Source organism: Aplysia californica, unplaced genomic scaffold (genome assembly GCF_000002075.1).
Source record: "Aplysia californica isolate F4 #8 unplaced genomic scaffold, AplCal3.0 scaffold00098, whole genome shotgun sequence".
Classification (NCBI taxonomy): Eukaryota; Metazoa; Mollusca; class Gastropoda; order Aplysiida; family Aplysiidae; genus Aplysia; species Aplysia californica.
In genome coordinates, this window is record NW_004797368.1 from 1,217,851 (window position 1) to 1,236,990 (window position 19,140).

At 40.0% G+C, this 19,140-nt stretch overlaps 2 protein-coding genes across 2 annotated transcripts in view; one reads left to right on the top strand and one right to left on the bottom strand.

Moving 5' to 3' along the window:
• The window catches only part of LOC101850876 (N-glycosylase/DNA lyase), a gene marked incomplete in the record, with an annotated part of 9,138 nt that extends 1,377 nt beyond the window's left edge, over positions 1-7,761 (bottom strand). Inside the window, 4 exon segments of the mRNA XM_005095248.3 lie at positions 797-945; positions 3,064-3,291; positions 3,924-4,545; positions 7,666-7,761. Coding sequence (XP_005095305.2) covers positions 797-945; positions 3,064-3,291; positions 3,924-4,545; positions 7,666-7,751 — 1,085 coding nt within the window.
• A 122-nt stretch (positions 7,762-7,883) lies between these two features.
• The window catches only part of LOC101845313, a 17,230-nt gene continuing 5,973 nt past the window's right edge, over positions 7,884-19,140 (top strand). Inside the window, exons 1-11 of the mRNA XM_005095224.2 lie at positions 7,884-8,009; positions 8,737-8,889; positions 9,754-9,997; positions 12,033-12,205; positions 12,872-13,022; positions 13,650-13,777; positions 14,963-15,125; positions 15,463-15,708; positions 16,434-16,563; positions 16,935-17,059; positions 18,872-18,979. Of these exons, the coding sequence (XP_005095281.1) occupies positions 8,759-8,889; positions 9,754-9,997; positions 12,033-12,205; positions 12,872-13,022; positions 13,650-13,777; positions 14,963-15,125; positions 15,463-15,708; positions 16,434-16,563; positions 16,935-17,059; positions 18,872-18,979 (1,599 nt within the window). The 5' untranslated portion in view covers positions 7,884-8,009; positions 8,737-8,758. The remainder of the gene's footprint in view (positions 8,010-8,736; positions 8,890-9,753; positions 9,998-12,032; positions 12,206-12,871; positions 13,023-13,649; positions 13,778-14,962; positions 15,126-15,462; positions 15,709-16,433; positions 16,564-16,934; positions 17,060-18,871; positions 18,980-19,140) is intronic.

Genomic DNA, 19,140 nt, shown 5'->3' on the forward strand with positions numbered 1-19,140 from the left:
CCCCCCCTCCCCCGTGAATTCGACATTCTACATATATCATCCTCAGCTTTGCGCAAAAGTAAAAGCAATTCTAGACACAGTGAATGTAATTTGGCCCAATGCCTAACCCTGCCACAGTTTTTCACATCACACTCTAGAGGCCATTGCCTCGTCATGAGTCCCTCTCCCAGTCGAAATGAGTAGGCGAACAACTAGGTCATGGTCAGTAAAATGCTCACACATCTTGGAGGTGGATGGAAACATAAAGAGAGGTAACCACATTCCTCTCTCCATCTCCCTTGCTGACTTGCTGCGTCAGGTCTAAGTCTAAGGTTCAGAATATAAAGCATCATGCAAAAAAAAAGACAAAATGTTTTTTTTTAGGCAACTTGGAGGCACTTTACTTTGATGGACCCCCCTCCTGTTGACTATTGAATTGTTAGAATGTCAAGCATTGTCATATGAAGAACTGGGAACAACATTATGCTCTCCCTTTCCTCAATTCATCGCCTTTCTATTTACTGTAGTGTCGGATCTCAGTGTTTGAAGCTTCCCTAAGCAGCACGTTTGTGAAGAAACACAATTAGAATCTATCAGCCTGTGGTTGGAGAATGCCACTGGTAGGCCCTTACCTTTTTACTGTCCCGCTTTTATATTTGTCTGTATGTCTCACTTTCCCTTTTACTGAACGACCGTTATAGTGCCAATGTGCATATATCTTAAACTCAAACAAACAAGAATCTATCACAGTCAAAAGAAAGCCAACATATCTACTTGCCCTTGGATCTGTCCTAATATTCCTGGTCTCGGCACAAACTCACCAATCTGGTTGTAGATACGTTCAGTAAGAGACTTTGCCTTCTGTAGAGAGGCCATGTAATGTCGTAGAGTGATCTGCCATACATGCGTGTCCACAGGAACAGCTCCGGGCTTGTCCAGCGACATAAGGCACACGCAGTCAGCCACCTGAGGGCATTGGGCAGGCAAAAGATCAGATTAAACTCAGTTATTTGAGTTGGGTCTATTTTCTGGAACTAAATCAGCCGTATTGTCCTCTGGAGGGACAGGACGCACATTTAAAATTTTGAGGGAAAAAAAAAAGAGAAAAGATTCACAACCGGGCCTATTTTCAAAAGTACAGTTGGGTATGCTCACATGTTTGACTATGTGTTAGAGAAGAGACAGCATTAAAGCTGCCTGTGATGGTTACAGTAATTATTTTGATTTACTAAGTGTGACTGAAAATTGTACAGGTTTACTGTCCCTTTCAACATGGTATCCTTATTTATGAGGTGGGTCTCTGAATTTCTATTCCATCTCGATTGTGAATGAGCCAGAACAGAAAGAGTTGAAAACTCACGAAACAATGAAAGTTCAAAACACCCTAAAGGGGAATCAACTGCACCATGTCCAGCATGGCACCAATTAGCCAATTAGGCCAACACGCACAGAGTAATTAATGAAACTGAGATTCAATACCTCAAGACCTTGCCATTAGACTACTCAGCAAAAAGAACAGCAGAACCTGCAATCTCCAGCCTTTGCTGCATAGACTAGACTGCATAATTTTTAAAGACAATTTTTTTTTGTACTCAGAAAAACTGGAAATGAAAGGTCGATAATCTAGTCTGTACAGTGAAATTCAGATTCAACGAAAGGAGACAAATTCCCTGTTTCATTTACAAAATAACTTGGATTCCATGAACACATAAATGAGCAACCTTGGATTCAATGAGTGGGCACAAGTGTTCCGTGCGTAGAACTTTAGCAGAATTGCAGGTGTGTAACAGACATATCCCCGCTATCCCCCCCAAAAACCAGCAAAGAAGACAAGAGCCACATATAGCAATAGCAGAAGTGAACTGGTGGTGTCACCATCATCAAGGAAGGTAATGGCTCAATTAGGATCCCCTTTATGCCACCCTGGTTAAGTCTTTAACTCACTCACTTAGCACTACCACAACAGTTGCCGGTAAAGTAGCTCCCACGTTTTGATACCACACCCTCGCGGATTGCACTTTGGAATTTTTTTCTCACATTAAAACCCCACCGTTTGCGGTACTGGTCCGTCTTTTTCGTAGCTCATTCAAATATCTTTCATTAGAAAGAAACGAAACCGAAATCGGACGAGCGCAAGTAGAGTCATTGACTTTAACGACAAGCGCCATTAGAACCGAATTTACTATTTCGTTTCCCACAAGGCAGATCACTAGTCTTTGACCGTTTTCGAACATTTGACGACGAAAGTGACTCAGAAACCGATGAACTGGTCGAAGATTGTTATGACAAACTGGGTGGGGAAATTTGTAAAGAAGAATAAGGTTTAGTAGGGCCCCAAAACCTAGATCTACTAGGGTTGCAGTAGTGGGGAAGGGCGCGAGTAAGAAAGGCAAAGGGAAAGCAGTTTTTGACCAATTTTAGAAAACTTGTGAAAACAAAGTAAGTATAGAACAGAGCTGTAATTTCATCACGGCAATCTTTATTACCGTATGTTCAAAAACAATGTTCCACATTTCAAGTCTCTAATGTTAATTAGCAAAAGCACATCGATTTTTAAAAACTACCATTAAAATGGCTAGTACACAGGGAATAGCGACCCCGAAAATGGCTGGTAGTGAGTGGGTTGAATCCCATTGGACACTGAGAGCGTCAGGCGGTACTAACCCTGTTCCCCATCGGACGCTGGGAGCATCCAATACTAGTGATAACTGTTTCGTTTCATTTAGTGTTAGTTTTTGCTTGTTTTTCTGAACTATTCCCGATCCCGATTAGTTTTTTAATAATGACTAAGCCTTTGTTTCTAAAGTTTAAAAGTTGGAGGCAAGCTTTTGGGGTTATAATGAGACATTTAGTGCACCAGGTTTAGGTGATCGTAGAAAAACTCCTGGAAACGGTGGAAAAAACTCAGGGTTTAAAGAGTTAAGTCCCCTCTGTCGTTACTACTGGACTGTCTTTGAATCTAACAAGACCTTGAATTCAACAGGGATCAGGGGCTGGTCCTGACAATCTCTCTTCGTATCCTAGGTTCACTGAACTGCATTCGGTAGTATATACTTCACTACTCAGCTACAAGCACTTCCTGACCTTAGCTCCAACTCCCATCAGAGTCATCAGCTCCGTCTTTGCTTCAGTGTAACTCCTTCCCCTCAGCGAGCTCAGCCAACCAGGGTCCTTCTCCTCACACACAGTCTTGGCAATGCTGGAGATGAACTTTGCTCGGTAGCCAAAGCCAAGCTGGCGAAGTGTGGTCTCAACTTCATCTCCCGTCAGGGCAGAGAGAGGAGGGAAGGCATAGAAGTCCTTTTCATCAACCTGCGATAAATGAAACACAAGATTGAATTGAATTCTTTACCCCAAGATATGGTAGTTATTACTAACTCGGTATCAGTACACTGATATAATGGAAGACCAGTACACACAAAATGGCAGTTGGGGAATCCGAAAGGGTCCATGGACTTTTAAAGTTCTGGAGTTTCAATTTATCTATTAATATTCCTGTGCCTAGAGACAGATATGACAAAGCTCCAATCCTATTGCAAGAATATCATCCTCCCATATTAAATTACTTATACTTGAGATAATACAACAACTACTAGATCTACTAATAATAAATAGAATTTGTATAGCGCATACCCTCGCTCGACAGCAAGCTCTTCGCCCTTTACACTCTATTACACACAAATAAAATCAAGCATAACACTTCCCGACAAACTGATGACCTAAAAAGAAATGATACCCCTCAAAAGTGATTAAATTTTAGTACACACAATAAAACAAACATTTGCACGAACGTTCTTCTCATCCCCCAAATAAAGCCTAATGCATACATTCTTAATTTTAAAAAGCTTTTCTTGGTAGAAAATTTATCAAAACCAAGAAAAACTGCTTTCACCACAATACAAATTAGAAATCCTTTCCATTGACAACGAATGAAATCAACTTACACTAGTGATTAGATGTCCGTAGTGGGTGCAAAGTTTTTCCACCATGCTGGAGATGCGGGAGATGTGGTTGTTGGAGGAGCACACAAAACTCACAAGGTTCTCCACAGGGTCCTGTCTCAAGATCCGAATGCCTCGGAAGCTGCTTGCAACTTTTTTGAAATGATCATCCTTAGAGGACCATTCAGAGTACAGTTGGTCAAGATTAGTGTCCAGCTGGAAATAATCTCTCAATATAGCTTTAGTGGAAGAGTCATCATCATCAGTATTTATTAAATCAGTCAATTTAGTGAACCCATTTAGGCCTAAACTTTGACTTACAATTTCATCATTCTCTGATGCCTCTTCTTTAACTCTCTTCATGACAGGGGTGTCAAAACCTGCAGATGGTTCATCTTTTACCTGCCTCCTCTTCCCATTTCTTCTTGAAGCTTTTAGGGATTCCTTAGCAAAAGGAGGACAAAGGGTCAGTTTATCACTTTTTATTGGCGCTTTATCTACTTTCACTTTCGCCTTGTCTTCTGGACTGTACACTTGATACAGCAAGTGTTCGTCTGTCTGTTTGAGACGCCATACACATCCAGAAATAACACCCATCCACTCATCTCGATCATTTCTCTTCCACCTGTAAAAACGTGTTGAGGGAAGTACTTGGTCAAAAAGCAAATATATGTTTAAGTGAGCTAAAGAATATTAAACGTTTCTAGCTTAAAATGATTATTTTTTATATTTCTGTTCATTTATATTATGACTGTGAGCCTGTTTGTGAGTGTAAGCATACTATTATATTATTATGGTTACATGCACAGACGTGTGTTGAAGAGAGGATGTGTGAGGGAAGAGTGTGTGTATAGAATGGGTGTGCACATGTGTGTGCGTATGGGAGTGTGAATGTTTGTTTGTGTGTTTGTGTGTGTGTGTGTGTGTGTGTGTGCGTGCGTGTGACTGTGTGCATGTGGTGAAACAACAAATCAATGTGCCAGGATCTGGAAAATAAAGACTTATCTCTATCTTATCTATTTAAAGTGTAAATGGACATTCAGTAATATCGATACCATTTCATATATAAATACATACAGTACAGTACAGTCCATGCCGGCTTTAAGCACGGTCATTGGGAGAAAGTTTAAGCGTGCTTAATGCCGAAGCGTGCTTGAGTGCGAAGTAGGCATAATCCAGAGATTTTCATGTAGAAAATTTCCCTTTGTTTGTAAAAGTAGATCTCGGCCTATAGTGATCCCTCAAAAGTGAGCACATTTATTTTTACCCACCATGGTAATTTTTGTTTGTTCATTGTCATTTTTTTGTGTGGTCGAAAGGGAAATGAAAACTTAATTTAGACGGCCAATCAAGATACAGCACACTAGGTCTACACACTGCCTGTGCGTACCACTGCCCGCTGTGCCACATTCATACTATACCACCGTCTTCATCCCAACTCACGCACGATACACAATCAGGATTAATGGATAGCGAGCGAGGGTCAAAGGTGAAATCGCAAGCCAGCCTCCCTTTCTCGTCTCCCGGACTCTCTTTGTATTTTTTTTGGTCAGTGTGTAGCTTTGCCCAAGGCTAGATCCTATGTCCGCGCGCCCGGCTGTGTGCATCACTCTGCCTTCCTCTCCGCCCGTGTGAGTGTGTGTGTGTGTGTGTGTGTGTGTGTGTGTGTGCGCGTCCATCACTTGCGTTCTTGTGTTTCTCTTAACACACTCCACTGCTGCGGTGTAGACTGTGTTCGAACTTCGAAGGGTCATCATGAAAGTATCGACTGTCTTGTAAATGAAGCATGCCTGAAGCCGAAGTTACGGTGCTTAAAGGCATGTAATTTATATATATAACGGTAAGAGCCGTTTAGCGTGCTTGAGTTCGAAGTGTGCTTTATGCCGGCGTGCTTAAAGCCAGCACGGACTGTATACAGAAATAATTGTCAAGATTTGAGAGAGGGAGAGAGAGAGTGTGAATTAGAGAGAGAGAGAGAGAGAGAGCATGAGAGAGAGAGAGCAAGAGAGAGAGAGAGAGAGAGAGAGAGAGAGATTGTCTAATTCTAATCAAAATATTGTGAAAATAATGCCATCCCTAGACCTTGTTCTATTTAGTTGAGTTAGGTTTTTACCTAAAACTTTGACCTGCGTATGGAGCCCTTTCGTTACCAGGGGAATTCCTAATTTAATGTCAGCCCTGCTTTCCAGCTAAACTCATTAGCCAGCAAAGCAGTCTCATCAGTCTCAGTGTCATTCATTGGGGCCGTTGTCTAGATCTGACCCATTCATGACATACTCAGATTCCAGGTCTTTGAATAGGAAATTTCACTTTCCTTATTCCCCCTATTCTCTGATGAGCGTCAACATCCTCGCTTTCCAACGGGTTTCCGCGCACTTGTACAACCTGTTTTTATACAGTATTATAACTCAACAGTTCTTGGGTTTGGGTCAGTTTTTTAAGGTAAAGAGGGTGGACATAGACTTTAAAATCCTACAAATTCCTGAGAAGGTCAACACAATAAGTGTGTTGTATATCAATGGAAAGGTTTTATTGTATTGAGTGAGTGGACTTTGGTTTGATACAATAATTATGTAGATGATGTTTCATTTGCATGTGCGACCTACTTACTTGGTATCTAAAAATAGACATTTTTTCTCATCTTTACATAGGCAAAGAGAGAATAAAAATGAGTTTTCAAAGAAATTGATAAAACTTCATACAGTGGAATCCTGTTATAACGAGAGGGAGGGGACTGGAGCTTTATGTTCGTTATAGCAGGATTCTCGCTATACGGGATCCAGTAAAAAATTCAAGGGAAACTTTAAAGTAGGCCTAATCTATGAGTTTGGTGTTCTGTTTATTTCCTTTTGCCATCTCCCCTGGTGATGATTTTTTTTTTTCAAGATGACCTCTAGGTCTTACTTGATAAAAAATCGAATCAGGTTTCTTTCTCTACCGCTAGATTTAACGATGTTGACTGACAGCTTGGCGTTGGCAATCAGAAAGAAAGGGCTCTGGGCCAACTCGCCTGCTGTGTTTTCCCCCACCCCACCCCACCCTGTGGTGTATATTCCGTCTGCTTGCCCACGTCACACATTTGCTCCATCCATCACATTGCTGTGACCTCTCCATTCCCGCATCGGAGAAGTGAGAGGCATGGTAAACCTTGATAATCTAAGCTAGGCTTACGCTGGCCTATCATGCGATGCGTTAGATCTGCTTGTCTGGGCATGACACACCCTCCCAACTCAGTCGCTCCGGTCTTTATTGTTGACACACATGGGCTCTCCTATTTTTTGTTTGGCTAGATCACCAACAAGTTTTCTCAACTGGCGAGGTTTTGCATATATGTAAAATTGGCCTATGCACTGTGCACAGCAGCAGCAATATTCGCTATATAACCGACTCGAATGTTTGTCTGATAGCGCTATAGCAGTATTTTATTTACAAAGGTAAAGAGGAGAAAAAAACCCGGGTTTTTAGAATAGTGTCTTTATAACAGACTTCTCGTTTTTTCCGGACTCGTTATAAGTGGACTTCACTGTATCAAGGAACATCAATTCTATTTTTTAAAAACATGAAACCCCCCTACTCTTGTGGCCAAAATCGGCGAATAACAATTGCGGGGTGGGAACCAGATCTAGAATCTAGATATCTAGATTTAGATCTAGATCTAGATCTAGATCTAATAGATCTAGGCTAACGAAAAAGCGCAAAAAAAAATTATGGGTAGAATTTTTTTCCCCCCCGTATAATCGGATACCTAAATGACTGGCCTCCGGTAAGCACAGTTTCGAGACACAACTGGGATCTTGAGCACTGAAGTTTCTGCCATTTCGCGGCCATCATCTTCAATCAATTCTTTTCTGCGTGGAAATCAGTATATTATTGCTTCATTGAACTTTCTTTCACAAATGAGGGGTATTTTAGTGAGGTAATAAGAGTTGCGTCCCGTGGTCGCTATGGGGACATTTACAAATGGCGGCGAGTTACCTCCATTTTCATCATATGATGTGAAGATCTAAGCATTTCCCGTTGTTGCGAGTTGGAATATTCACTCTCTCTCAAATAATCAGGGAAACTTTTTCGAATTTATGGCTCTCAAAGGTATTACAGTTTGGAAAAGGTAGCGAAGACATAGACCTTTCAAGTTGTTTACTTTTCAAGTTCGAGACAGGCTGTTAGGCTTAGAATAGAAAGGGAAACAGAAAGTGATTTGAATGTAAATAAATGTGAGGCTCAGAGAAATGACAACCCGCACGGCTTGCGGAAATTGCAGAGAATTAATGAAACCTTTGTTACATAAATGGAATATAAAATAGGTTAATCAGTAGTTGTCTTTATGGTGTCCAGGATCAGTTATAGCCAAAAGTTGGTTTTAATTTGGAGAGTAGATCCAGAGATCTAGCGATGGAATACTAAATGTATAAAACGGTATTTCAATAAATCTAAGTAGCTTTTTGAATATTTTGAGGGCCATGAAAGGAAGGAAAAGCAAGGGATGGGATAACTAAGGGGGAGCAGTTATAGAAAAAAAAAAAATTGGTTTCAAGTCCTAGCCCTCGAGGAGAGCAAGTAGTGAGTATAGGAGACTATATCTCACCTTCTGCAGCTGTTTTTACTGGTCCTCATTGTACTGAAAACAGTGCAGAATTTTCTCATATGCTTTTATCATAATATAAGGTTTTAATATGCATAGAGTCTTATTTCTATTGTCTTTACTGAAGCCATTTCTTGAGGAAATTTGTGTACCTTATACTCCCTTATTCCAGTGTTCCAGAATGTATTTGAGAAAACATGGTCATCAGGCATCTTAAACGCCTACAAATTTCAGGTACTAAGCCCGAGGCATAACAATGGTGAGCATCCCGGATTGGGCAAAGTTTGCCCAGATCTCAGAGAATAAGCAGCAGGACAAACAAGCTCTGCTCAGTAAATTCTACAAACAGAGAGAAGCAGAAGCTGTACGGCAAGCTGAACAGTCAGGGTAAGACCAATGAATTTTTTTTAAATGTATGAAATTAGTTTGTCTTCTTCCTCTCCCTAAACACAATCCTGTTAATCAAGATATATCTTGTGCTTTACTGAAACATTAATGTTCATTATCTGTAAGGTGTAGCCCAAAATGCAACCTAGTCTATTAAGGTTAATTTTTTTTCTGTAGGCTAAGATGCAGCTTTTCACTGACTTCTAACTGTCTGTTATCTGCAAGGTGTCACCGTCTACCAACTTCCTCCAACTGATTCTTTTTCTTACCTATTCTATGCCCTGATTTACTTGTAGGCTATCTTTTTCTGTCAGCAACATAATATGATAGCGCAAGAGACATCCGTTGCCTTTGTGGGTCTCTTACATTTTTTGCATCTGCCTGTATACAGGTGGCTCATCGAAACAGCAAAATCTTCCCAAAGGCAGAAACTGAGAGATGAAAACTAATTTGTTGTCAACTTTTCTATCTACCACCCCACAGTAATTGTGACTGCCTATAGTTCTCACCACACTTGTTGACTTTCGGGTGCTTGTCACATTTGAATTCTTAATTCATGTTACAAGAAATGCAGGGAGCATCTTTTTTAAATCCAGTGGAGTCCGCTTAAACAAAAATCTGTGAGACCTCGGGATTTTCGTTGGTCTAGATGGTTATTCGGTTAAGAGAGGTTGCTCAAATAGAAGGAAAAAAAATTGGGGTATTTTATTTCTTTTCGGTTTACCATTGTTTTTAGAATAAGCGTGTTTGGTTTAAGCGGACCCTACTGTATATCTTGATGATGTCACTTTAACTGTGATTTTTTCTGTATCTATTTTTGTTTTGTCATTTGAATAATCTTAAGACATTTCATCTTGGTGACAGATACTTTTTGAATCCAACGTTGGAAGTCATCCAGTCTCACTGTGGCTCTTTAAATCCCAAGTCTAAAGTAGATGTAGATGACATCAAACTTGTTCGCCTCGATGGGGTCCATCTCAGAGTTCTCGGAGACATTGGTGCATGTACCAGGCTGACCATATGTCTGTTGGCAAACAATTACCTCACAAAAATTGATGCGCTTGTGGCTTGCAGACATCTCATTAAACTTGACCTGCACTCCAATCAGGTAATCTCACGTTGAAATTGAAGAGTAGTGATGCATGTAAGAAATAGAGAAAAAGGAGAGATAGTGTGAATGCAATACTTACATTCAAAGACTGAAATTAAAAGTAGTCTGAGAACAAGTAGTTTTTTAATTGCACAGTTGATTCTTTCATCTGATTCCACACTTTTTTCCCACTCCTTTTCTTCTTAGGTTGTAAAGAGCTTGCTGTTGAGCGGGAATTTGCATTGAAGGAGGGGTTTTTCAGACAAAATGAGAAAATAGGATTTCTCAAACACTAAATTGGACCGTCTTAACAAATGCAATGTTTTATAAATTTTTGTCGTCTTCTGATTCTGTCTTTTAAGTTTCACCCAGTTTGGTCCTTTTGAAAGATAATTGCAACTTTGTAAAGTGACAAAGTAAATGACACTAGGCAAAATGAACATGGAGAAGATAAGGTGAAATTTGGTCATGCTAAAGGTTTTTACAGCAGTTGGTTGTAAAGAAGCGGCAGAAATCTATGAAATTTTACAGACAGATGTATTGAGCACTTCAGTCTTCAGAGCAATAATTTTTTACTTTGTACAGCATCTTAAAAGAGGAGAATGAGAATCTGGAATTTTCTAAATTAAGGGCAAAAGCACCCCACAAACAAAAACAACTCCCCGCATGGTTGGTACTATCATAGTTTTTACTGACAAAGACAGTCGAGTGAGCCTTCATGAGATAGCAGAAGAATGGGGTTTCATTCGTCGTCAGTGCACAGAGTGTTACTTACGATTTGGGGCTCAGAAAGCTCTTGGCTTGATGGATACCCTATATTTTGGTCAGTGAAAAGAACGGGGTACAGTTAGTATATGCCACCAAAACTTTGAAATACTTATGGGCTGCCTGGCACCTGGTTGAGATCTTCATTGGTGATGAAACATAGGTGCATTTCTTTAACTAAGTCCCAAAAATGTTGTGGTGCGCTGAAGGATCAAAACCCCAGAAAATTGCAAAATGAAACAAGTCCACAAGGAAGGTTAGGCACGCTATTTTCTTCAAGCGTAGGGTCAAATTCACTGTCAAAAATAAGAGCACATCTATAGTGACTTCTGTTGACCTCGTCAGGGTAAGCTTCCCTTGAGCAAGAGGTCAAAATGTTCTACAAATCTAGCAAGACCAAAGTTTTTAAAAAAGAAAATGGTTCCAAAGTTATAGATCGCCCTTCATAATTTCCTGATCATGCTCCTTATCACTTTTCCTGTTTCCAAGGCTTATGAAACAACTTACAGGATGCCATTATTCCACAAACAAAATCCTCTCTCGAGCTATAGAACAGTGCCTAAAAGGTATTCCCAAAAATGACTACGAAGCAGCTTTTCATAGATGGCTATATCAATTACAAAAGAGTGTCACTCCACAGGGAGATTACTTTGAGGTGAAAGATTAAATCTGATGCTTCGTTTTCAAGTTGAATGAACAGTCTCATTTTGTTTGAAAACCCCTTCATACAAATGCTATGCATTATTACTTATCAGTTTCTCTCCCTGTGTTTTGTTCGTATGTCAATACCTTCATACTTCATACCTTCATGAACCCTGTTTCGTCTTTTTCATTTTGAATTGCAATCACCCCCCCACCCCCCAGTCCTCCCAAACACCAGCACCTGTGGTGAAACTGTTAGGTGCTTCGCCGTCACTTGCAGAAGTCATGAGTTTGTTTAATTAAATATTTTCATCTGTCTGCTGAGATGTTATATCCCTCTGGGTCCAATAGTCCCTGAAAGGCTGGGTTGAAACTGTCCATCTCTTAAAAGATCAAACTTATGTTAATGGAGTGTAAAACACACATTTTACATGTTTTTACCCCCAAACCATGCTCATACACACAGGCCAGTAAACCAACACACACATACACTCTCTACTTGTCTTTCTCTCTCCCTCTGAACATACTCTTCTCTCACACATCCATACAAACTCTCACAAAACTTATTCCCATATATATTTCATGTTCATATAAAGCGCCTTCCTACACAAATTGACCGGCCCACCTTTAACTATGTGCTCTCCAGCTGTCCTCTCTCCCAGCCCCTGTATTCTGGAGCAGTCTCCGTAAGCTGCAATCACTTCATCTCCATGACAACCCGCTTGGCAAGTTTGAGACTCTACAGATCCTGGGCTCTGCGCCAGCCTTGACCATCCTCACTTTATTTGACACACCTCTGAGTCTCAAGAAAAACTACCGGTCAGTTTGAATTAATTAATATTTAAATGACTTAACCTGTGTCCAAGTGTTCAAGCATAAACTACAGTTTGACGACAGAGGTTTTGTCTTGAACATTCAGTGCTCATGTTACATTCCTGTCTAACACGAAGTCCTAATATTTGATTTAGAAATTTTCAGGTTTTACTTTTCAAAGAAAGAGATTCAACTGGTATGTGTCTTCTTGTGAAAGTAATTCAGGTATTGCTTTACATGGTTCTGTATTTAAGGAATAATCTTTAACTAACTGTTAAAGAAAAAGAGAAAAGTCCCTGTGGCCAGTGGTCGGTTGAATAAGATTCCTGAGGTTGAATAATGGACCTATTTATGTCAAGTCCTTCTCGCTGTGATTTCATCCGTAACTTTTTTCTCTCTTACTTTCCCTAAACTTCACCTCTCTCTTGTATACAACTTTTTCATTTTGGGTTAGAATGTGATGTTAAAATTTGGATGTGTCTCAAAGACGGATCAAAGTCTTTGCTGCCTTTTTGCTGCCTTTCCATTTCTGGTTCAGGTTCATCTCACTTTGTTCTCTGTTCTTTTTCTTTTTTGTTTCTCTGTTTTGTTAATAACCTTTTCTTCGCTCTGTCATTATTCACTTGAATCTAACATGATTCCTCCCTTCCATCTTTCCTTCTTTTCACTCAGACATCATGTGGTGAACAGTATATGGAGCTTGAAGGCTTTAGATCATCATGTGATATCAGACGAGGAGATCATTGAAGATGCTGTGTTCAGCAGACGCTTCACAGCCCTAAGTCCCCCCTTCAGGATTGACCTCTGCCCTCAGACTCAACAGGTAAGAAACCTGTGATGCAATGAGTACTTTCCTTCTCATGGTATGCTTTCATTTTCATGAAACCGCTATTATATTCTTAAGAGGTAATTTTATCAGTTAAGGCAAAGCATGATTACAAATACTCCCTAGCATCAATCTTGTGTCTGCTACTGTTATATATTTACATCCTGGCTGTTTTCTTCCAAGACTGGTTCGTTCATGCTATTTGTCCTCTTGCTTGTCTGTGGTCTGTGAACCATATTATAGCTATTCTTATGCTTGCACACAAACAAACACAAAGGCCACCAGTGACTCAACTGGTAAGGGAATCAATACCTTTTGTGATGTCTTTTGGGAAACATTTGCATATACAAAGGTTGTGTGTGTAGGGGAGGGGGGGAGGGGTATTTTAAAAAGTTGTTTCTAAATAAATCTGCAAAATTGCAACTTTCACAAATGGTAAGATCTTGTTTTGTGTATTTTTATGTCTTATATTATTCATCTATAGTGTTTTATTTATATAGTCACATGGGTATCAATGGCCCCAGGCAGTGCGAAATTTGTGGACTCTGATGCTATTCGACTGTGTAAGTGATGTTAAAATTTGACATCAATTCCCTGACCTTTCAATTTTTTTCGGTTCGACAGAATTTCACATTTGATCAGGAAATGTCGGTCCTTAGAGCTGTCAATGCAAGACTCAGTGCTATCATGGCTCGCCACTCCCCAGTTCTCATAGTGCAGAGATGTTTGCGGGGATATTTACTCAGGAGAAAGTAAGAGACATCTGGTCTTGCTTGATCTCTGCATTGACTATAGATTTCTTGTTTTTATAACATGAAATTGAAAAGTAGAATCCCTAAAATAATCTTTTCTCTTCTTCTGTCTCTGTTATCATTACTAAATTGCGTCCTCAGTGCTTTCTTGTCATACCTTCATTTTGAATAACATTGAAAACAGTTCATAACAAAGAGAGGGCTTAAGAAGTCACATTTTCAATGTTTAAAAAAAATGGAGCACTGAGGTCGCGAAATGATGCAATGTAATGAATATGACATGTGTGGGATGATAGGATTCATAGGGCCTTTTTGTATGGTTTGTTAATATCCTGCCACAGGGCAAGAAGTTCTCAGTGGGTGTTAAGGGAAGACTTGGGTCGGCGATCCCAGACAATATCAATACAATTTTTCAAACTATCTAACTTTTGTTTTTTGCAGAAAAACATCCTTTGAGGTCTGTTCTATCGGGTCATAATGAAGAAACTGTTGAAAAAACACCCTAAATGACCTAAAAGGGCATTTGAAAAGTGCAAATTGTTCTAAAAATCCTTTAAAAAATCCCTGTTTTTTATGTTTTTCTCAAAATCTACTTTTTGACATATGTGAGCTCCTGGGTGTAAGGAGTTTTCAAAAACTACTGAAACTAGAAGCTTGAAATTTTGCGTACATGTGCTTTAAGATCTATTCTGGGGATCTATGTGAGGGAATTGGGAAATATTGGTAACTTGTGGAAATATTCAAATGTTTTGTAATATGTACCCCAAAATTTCGTCAACTAACTCTAGGGGGTCCAATGACTTTGGGCTCCCTTTTTTAGTTTTAAAGATAGGTCAAAATCCTCACTTGGATCCCCAGTTCATATAGGTTTGTACTTGTGTGCCAAATTTCAGGCTGATAATTTAATATTTACTATGAAGAAATTCTTCTGCACTAAGAAACATTAAATAAATTCGCCCCTAGTACATCCTGTTTACCTGTGAACTTCTTGCACAATCCCATGAAAGTGATTAAAAGTCATTTGTTTAGAAAATTTTTCCAGGTGTGTATGTCTCCCCTTGATAGTGTTATCTTTTGACAATTGACAATTAATATTTTTTTGTGAAATGGTTCTTTCATCATTAATGTTATAGCTCTATGTCAAGTGATGTATTGATTGATAAAGTGATATGTGTGTTGCTGCAGATTGGGGATCGTGAAGAAAATGAGTCCCATGAAGATGATGCTACCCCCTCCCGGAACTCCCATCATGTTGGGTGATCATGTTCACACAATGATTGGAGGTCAGACAGTCGACTATGACACATACATGCAGAATAGACGGCCAGGCTCTATTGTGCCCGAGGAGGTAATTGTGTGATTTACGGTGTGGGACTATGCAGCCAGTGTTGTGTACTTTTGCAAAACAGTTGCTTGTAACTGTTTAATTGGGTCAAAATTGAGTAAACTAATGGCTTGTAATTGTGTAAACTAGTGGCTTCTAATTGGGCAAACTAGTGGCGTGTTTTTGGGCAAAGAGTCCTGTGATGCCCGAAACTCCTTCTGACCTGTTTTCCTTTTTAGATCCTTTCTCTGTCCTCGCCTTACAAAGATTTTTGAAAAGATACAGCACACATTCTCTAGTTTTTTTACAGCACCTCCAGCCACCTTCCACTTGTATACTGACTTGACTTAATGCATTCCAGGCACTCAAGGGTCTCAAGCTGACCCAGGAGCCCGCACAAACTGCTGAGGTCAAGGACAGCCACACACCAGCTCCGCCCCTTGCTCCAAGACTCCAGGTCAACCTGGAGAAGCTTGAGTCAGGGACATTGTCTGGTTTACAGGCTGACACTGTTGCCATGGAAACTGTTATGGCTGAAAAAGAGGGCTTGGGTGTCAGTACACCTGGCAGGAAGGACAGACAGAAAAAGAAGGAAAATAAAGATGAGGTAAAAAAAAAATTATTGATATGATTATCTCCCTTCCCTCTCTGACTTATCAACACTGTGTGTGGATATCATTGTGGAGTTTCCTCCCCTTAGTCTTTGGACAAACAGCGCGTGGGATCCCATTTTCTTTGTTTCTGTTTTTGTCACTGTTTTTGTCACTGCTTGACTCTCATAATAAAACAAAATGGAGAAAAATAAACGTATAATAATTGTCATACATAACAGGGCGGTTGCTGACTTTACTGGGATCAATATATCTAAGGCATTGTTGGTTGATGAACTTGTTCAACACACTGAGCTTCAAAGGTTTGAAAGTTGTTCAAATTTTTCTCTTTCAGTGTGGACTGTTTTTCTTTTCAGCTGGCTGGTCTGATGCTTGGCCAAGCACTCTGCTGTCGAAAGGATCTAAATTGTATTATGTAGAATGCCAAACTTCACAATATTTGTCGTCAAAAGCATCAAAATTACATTACCTTGAACATCAGACTTTTTCTTTTTGAAGTCTTTTTTCAGACATCTGTTATCACCTTAACCTATTTGTAAAGTAACTGACATCATCATCATAAGAAAAATGACAAACTTTGTTTGACTTACAGTGTGAATACAGTGGAGTTACTTTTTTTCCTTTACTCTAGCAATATGTCTCATCTGCCGATATATTTAGAAAGTGAGATTCTCACTGTTTTAAAAATGTTGAAATGTTCTTGATGTTGTTACTTTTGCAGAAAGTGAAGCCCAAGCGAATCAAAGAGATCAAGCAGTTCTTTGGCCCCGTAGTGGACACTCACACTGCTGAAGAGGAGGAAGAGGACGTCTCTGGAGATGAAATACCCATGACAGACTTCAGGCTCAAAGGTGAAGGTCATAGGCAAAGGTCTTACGAATGTTTGAAGGTATAATGACAGTTGCGCTGTATACAAGTTGACCACTGAAATCATTGATTTTACTCATAAATTCCTGTGGTCACATGACAGAACAGGGCTCTCTTCATTTTGTGCATTGTTTTGATTTGTCATTTTACTTTTCTTGAGCTCCAAACAATCATCACTTCTGACACCAACAACAACAACAACAACTACAACCAAAAACAACGGTAACCACAACCATACAGCAAAAATTGCAATATATAACGACAGCTACAGCATCTTGTTTTACTCTAATTATTTGTAAACAAAAACAAACTCCTTTTTACTCATGATAAACGTTTATTGTCTCCTCTGGATCAGGGACGAAGCCAAAGCTCCTTGTCGCAGATGCCACAACAGAGATGATCCTTAGTCGGAAGGAGGCCGGCCACATGGTTCGGGAAGCCGAGGCTGAGAGGATGAAACAGGACTCATTGCAAACACCGGTACTCTCCTTGGTTTAGGAAATCAGAAAAGAATAAACAAGGATAGATTACTTTAGTTTTCTCTCTCTCTCTCTCTCTCTCTCTCTCTCTCTCTCTCTCTCTCTCTCTCTTTCTGTCTGTCAGTCTCTCTTTCTCTCTCTCTCTCCTTCTCGAGATTCTACTTACAAAATTTTTATTTTTATTTTTAGGGGGATACCATGACCTCTGGAGGAGACTGAAGACAAAAATAAACATAAATAAGTTGTAGTAACCAACAAGGGGGCTGGATCACCTGAGAAATCACAAAAGAATAAATTAAAGCTGCAAACCAAACAGATACACGAAGTACATACTCAACAGTTCAGTAACAGCAACAGTGATTTCAGTTTGTGTTTGCTGCAGAAAGGTTATCCCTGAAACATTGAATGTACTTAAGTATTATATGTTTTGTTGTTTTTTAATCTTTCCATACAACACTTTCGTGATTTCTTTAGTGATCCGGCTTCTTATTGCTTTAGTGGTTTGCTTTTGTTCTAGGGAAACGTTATATTCAGTAAAGTAGAAGGAAGAAGGTGAACATGATGATGATAATACAAAGGAGGACCCCAATGGTTGAGGGATGAAAAAAGGTATAAGAAAGATGTTGATAATGTATTCTTGAGGAAGCCTTTGAGAGCAAAACGATTTTGTATTTTTAAACTTTATAAGAATGAGAAAAGATTGTCAAGACCTTACTTTGAAACTTTTTTGTATCGAACAATGATGATGATAGTGATGGTGATGAAGTGAAAGAATATACAGTGGAAACCATATATAACAGGCCCGGTAATAACAGGGATCCAGTAATAACAGGGATTTTTTAAATCCCCGTTTTTACCTACTCTTTGTTTCTATTTAAAGTTATCGGCAATAACAGGACCTCATCAGAGCCCAACCGGTTGTAGCAGGGACAAAGACTCGTTAACAATGTGAAAAGAGAGAGAGAGAGAGAGAGAGAGAGAGAGAGAGAGAGAGAGAGAGAGAGAGAGAGAGAGAGAGAGAGAGAGAGAGAGAGAGAGAGAGAGAGAGAGAGAGAGAGAGAGAGAGAGAGAGAGAGAGAGAGAGAGAGAGAGAGAGAGAGAGAGAGAGAGAGAGAGAGTAACGCAGTGATGGAGCAAGCCCACGCAAGCCATGCCGCTGCAAGCACACACAGCATGTGAAGCGGGAGAGGGCTGCGGTGTGCTGCATACCTCGATCAAGCCAGAAACCTAGCAGCACGCATGCGTAATGTGTCGCCAACGATGTCAAGCGCAAGAGAAAATGCCTTTCAATTAACAAAAAAATACGGAATAATCCAGGCTGTTGACAAAAAGCAGGCTCCACTGGCAGAGATTTGTCGTCAGTCCACAAGGGTCGATTCACACCATTATCAAGGTTAGAGAGAAAAAAGTGGCAGCATACTCCAATGGAAACTTTGCTCTGGATCGAAAGAAGATGAGACTACCCGATGCAGATACTATGGACCAAGCTCTTCTGATGTGGTTTAAGTTTAAGGAGGCAAGGAGAAAGTTGGTGCCAAAACCTCTGTTCGTGGGTACTTGTGGCAGAGGAAACTACCCATGAATAAGTACAGCTGGATTAGTCCACAAATGCTTACTTTCCTTACATTTCTGATTTAACAGGGATCGGATATAACAGGAAATTTTTTCTACTCCCACCATCCCTGTTATATCAGTTTTCCACTGCATGTTGATGGTGACTAAGACAAAAAGGAATTATAGTTGTGAGACACAGGTCACAGGTGGTGCAAAAAGTCTCTGGGTGTGTCTACTTGTTCTCATTTAACATCCTCAGCCAAAGGCAACCCCACACAATCTGACCACCACAGAGCAGCGATTTTTCAGCCGAGCTCAGGGCACCATGGGACTGTCCTGTCTGATGGCGGTGCATAAAGCTTATCGGGTGAGCTGCGTTCTGGTCTTTGTGTAGTGACCAGCATGTCTCCGTCAATTGGCTATCTCAGAATTACAAAGTTCTATCTGACATTTTTTGGCTGCTTTGAGTTACTAAGACCATGAGGTCTGAAACTCTTCCTTGTATAATAACAATAATAATTATAATAA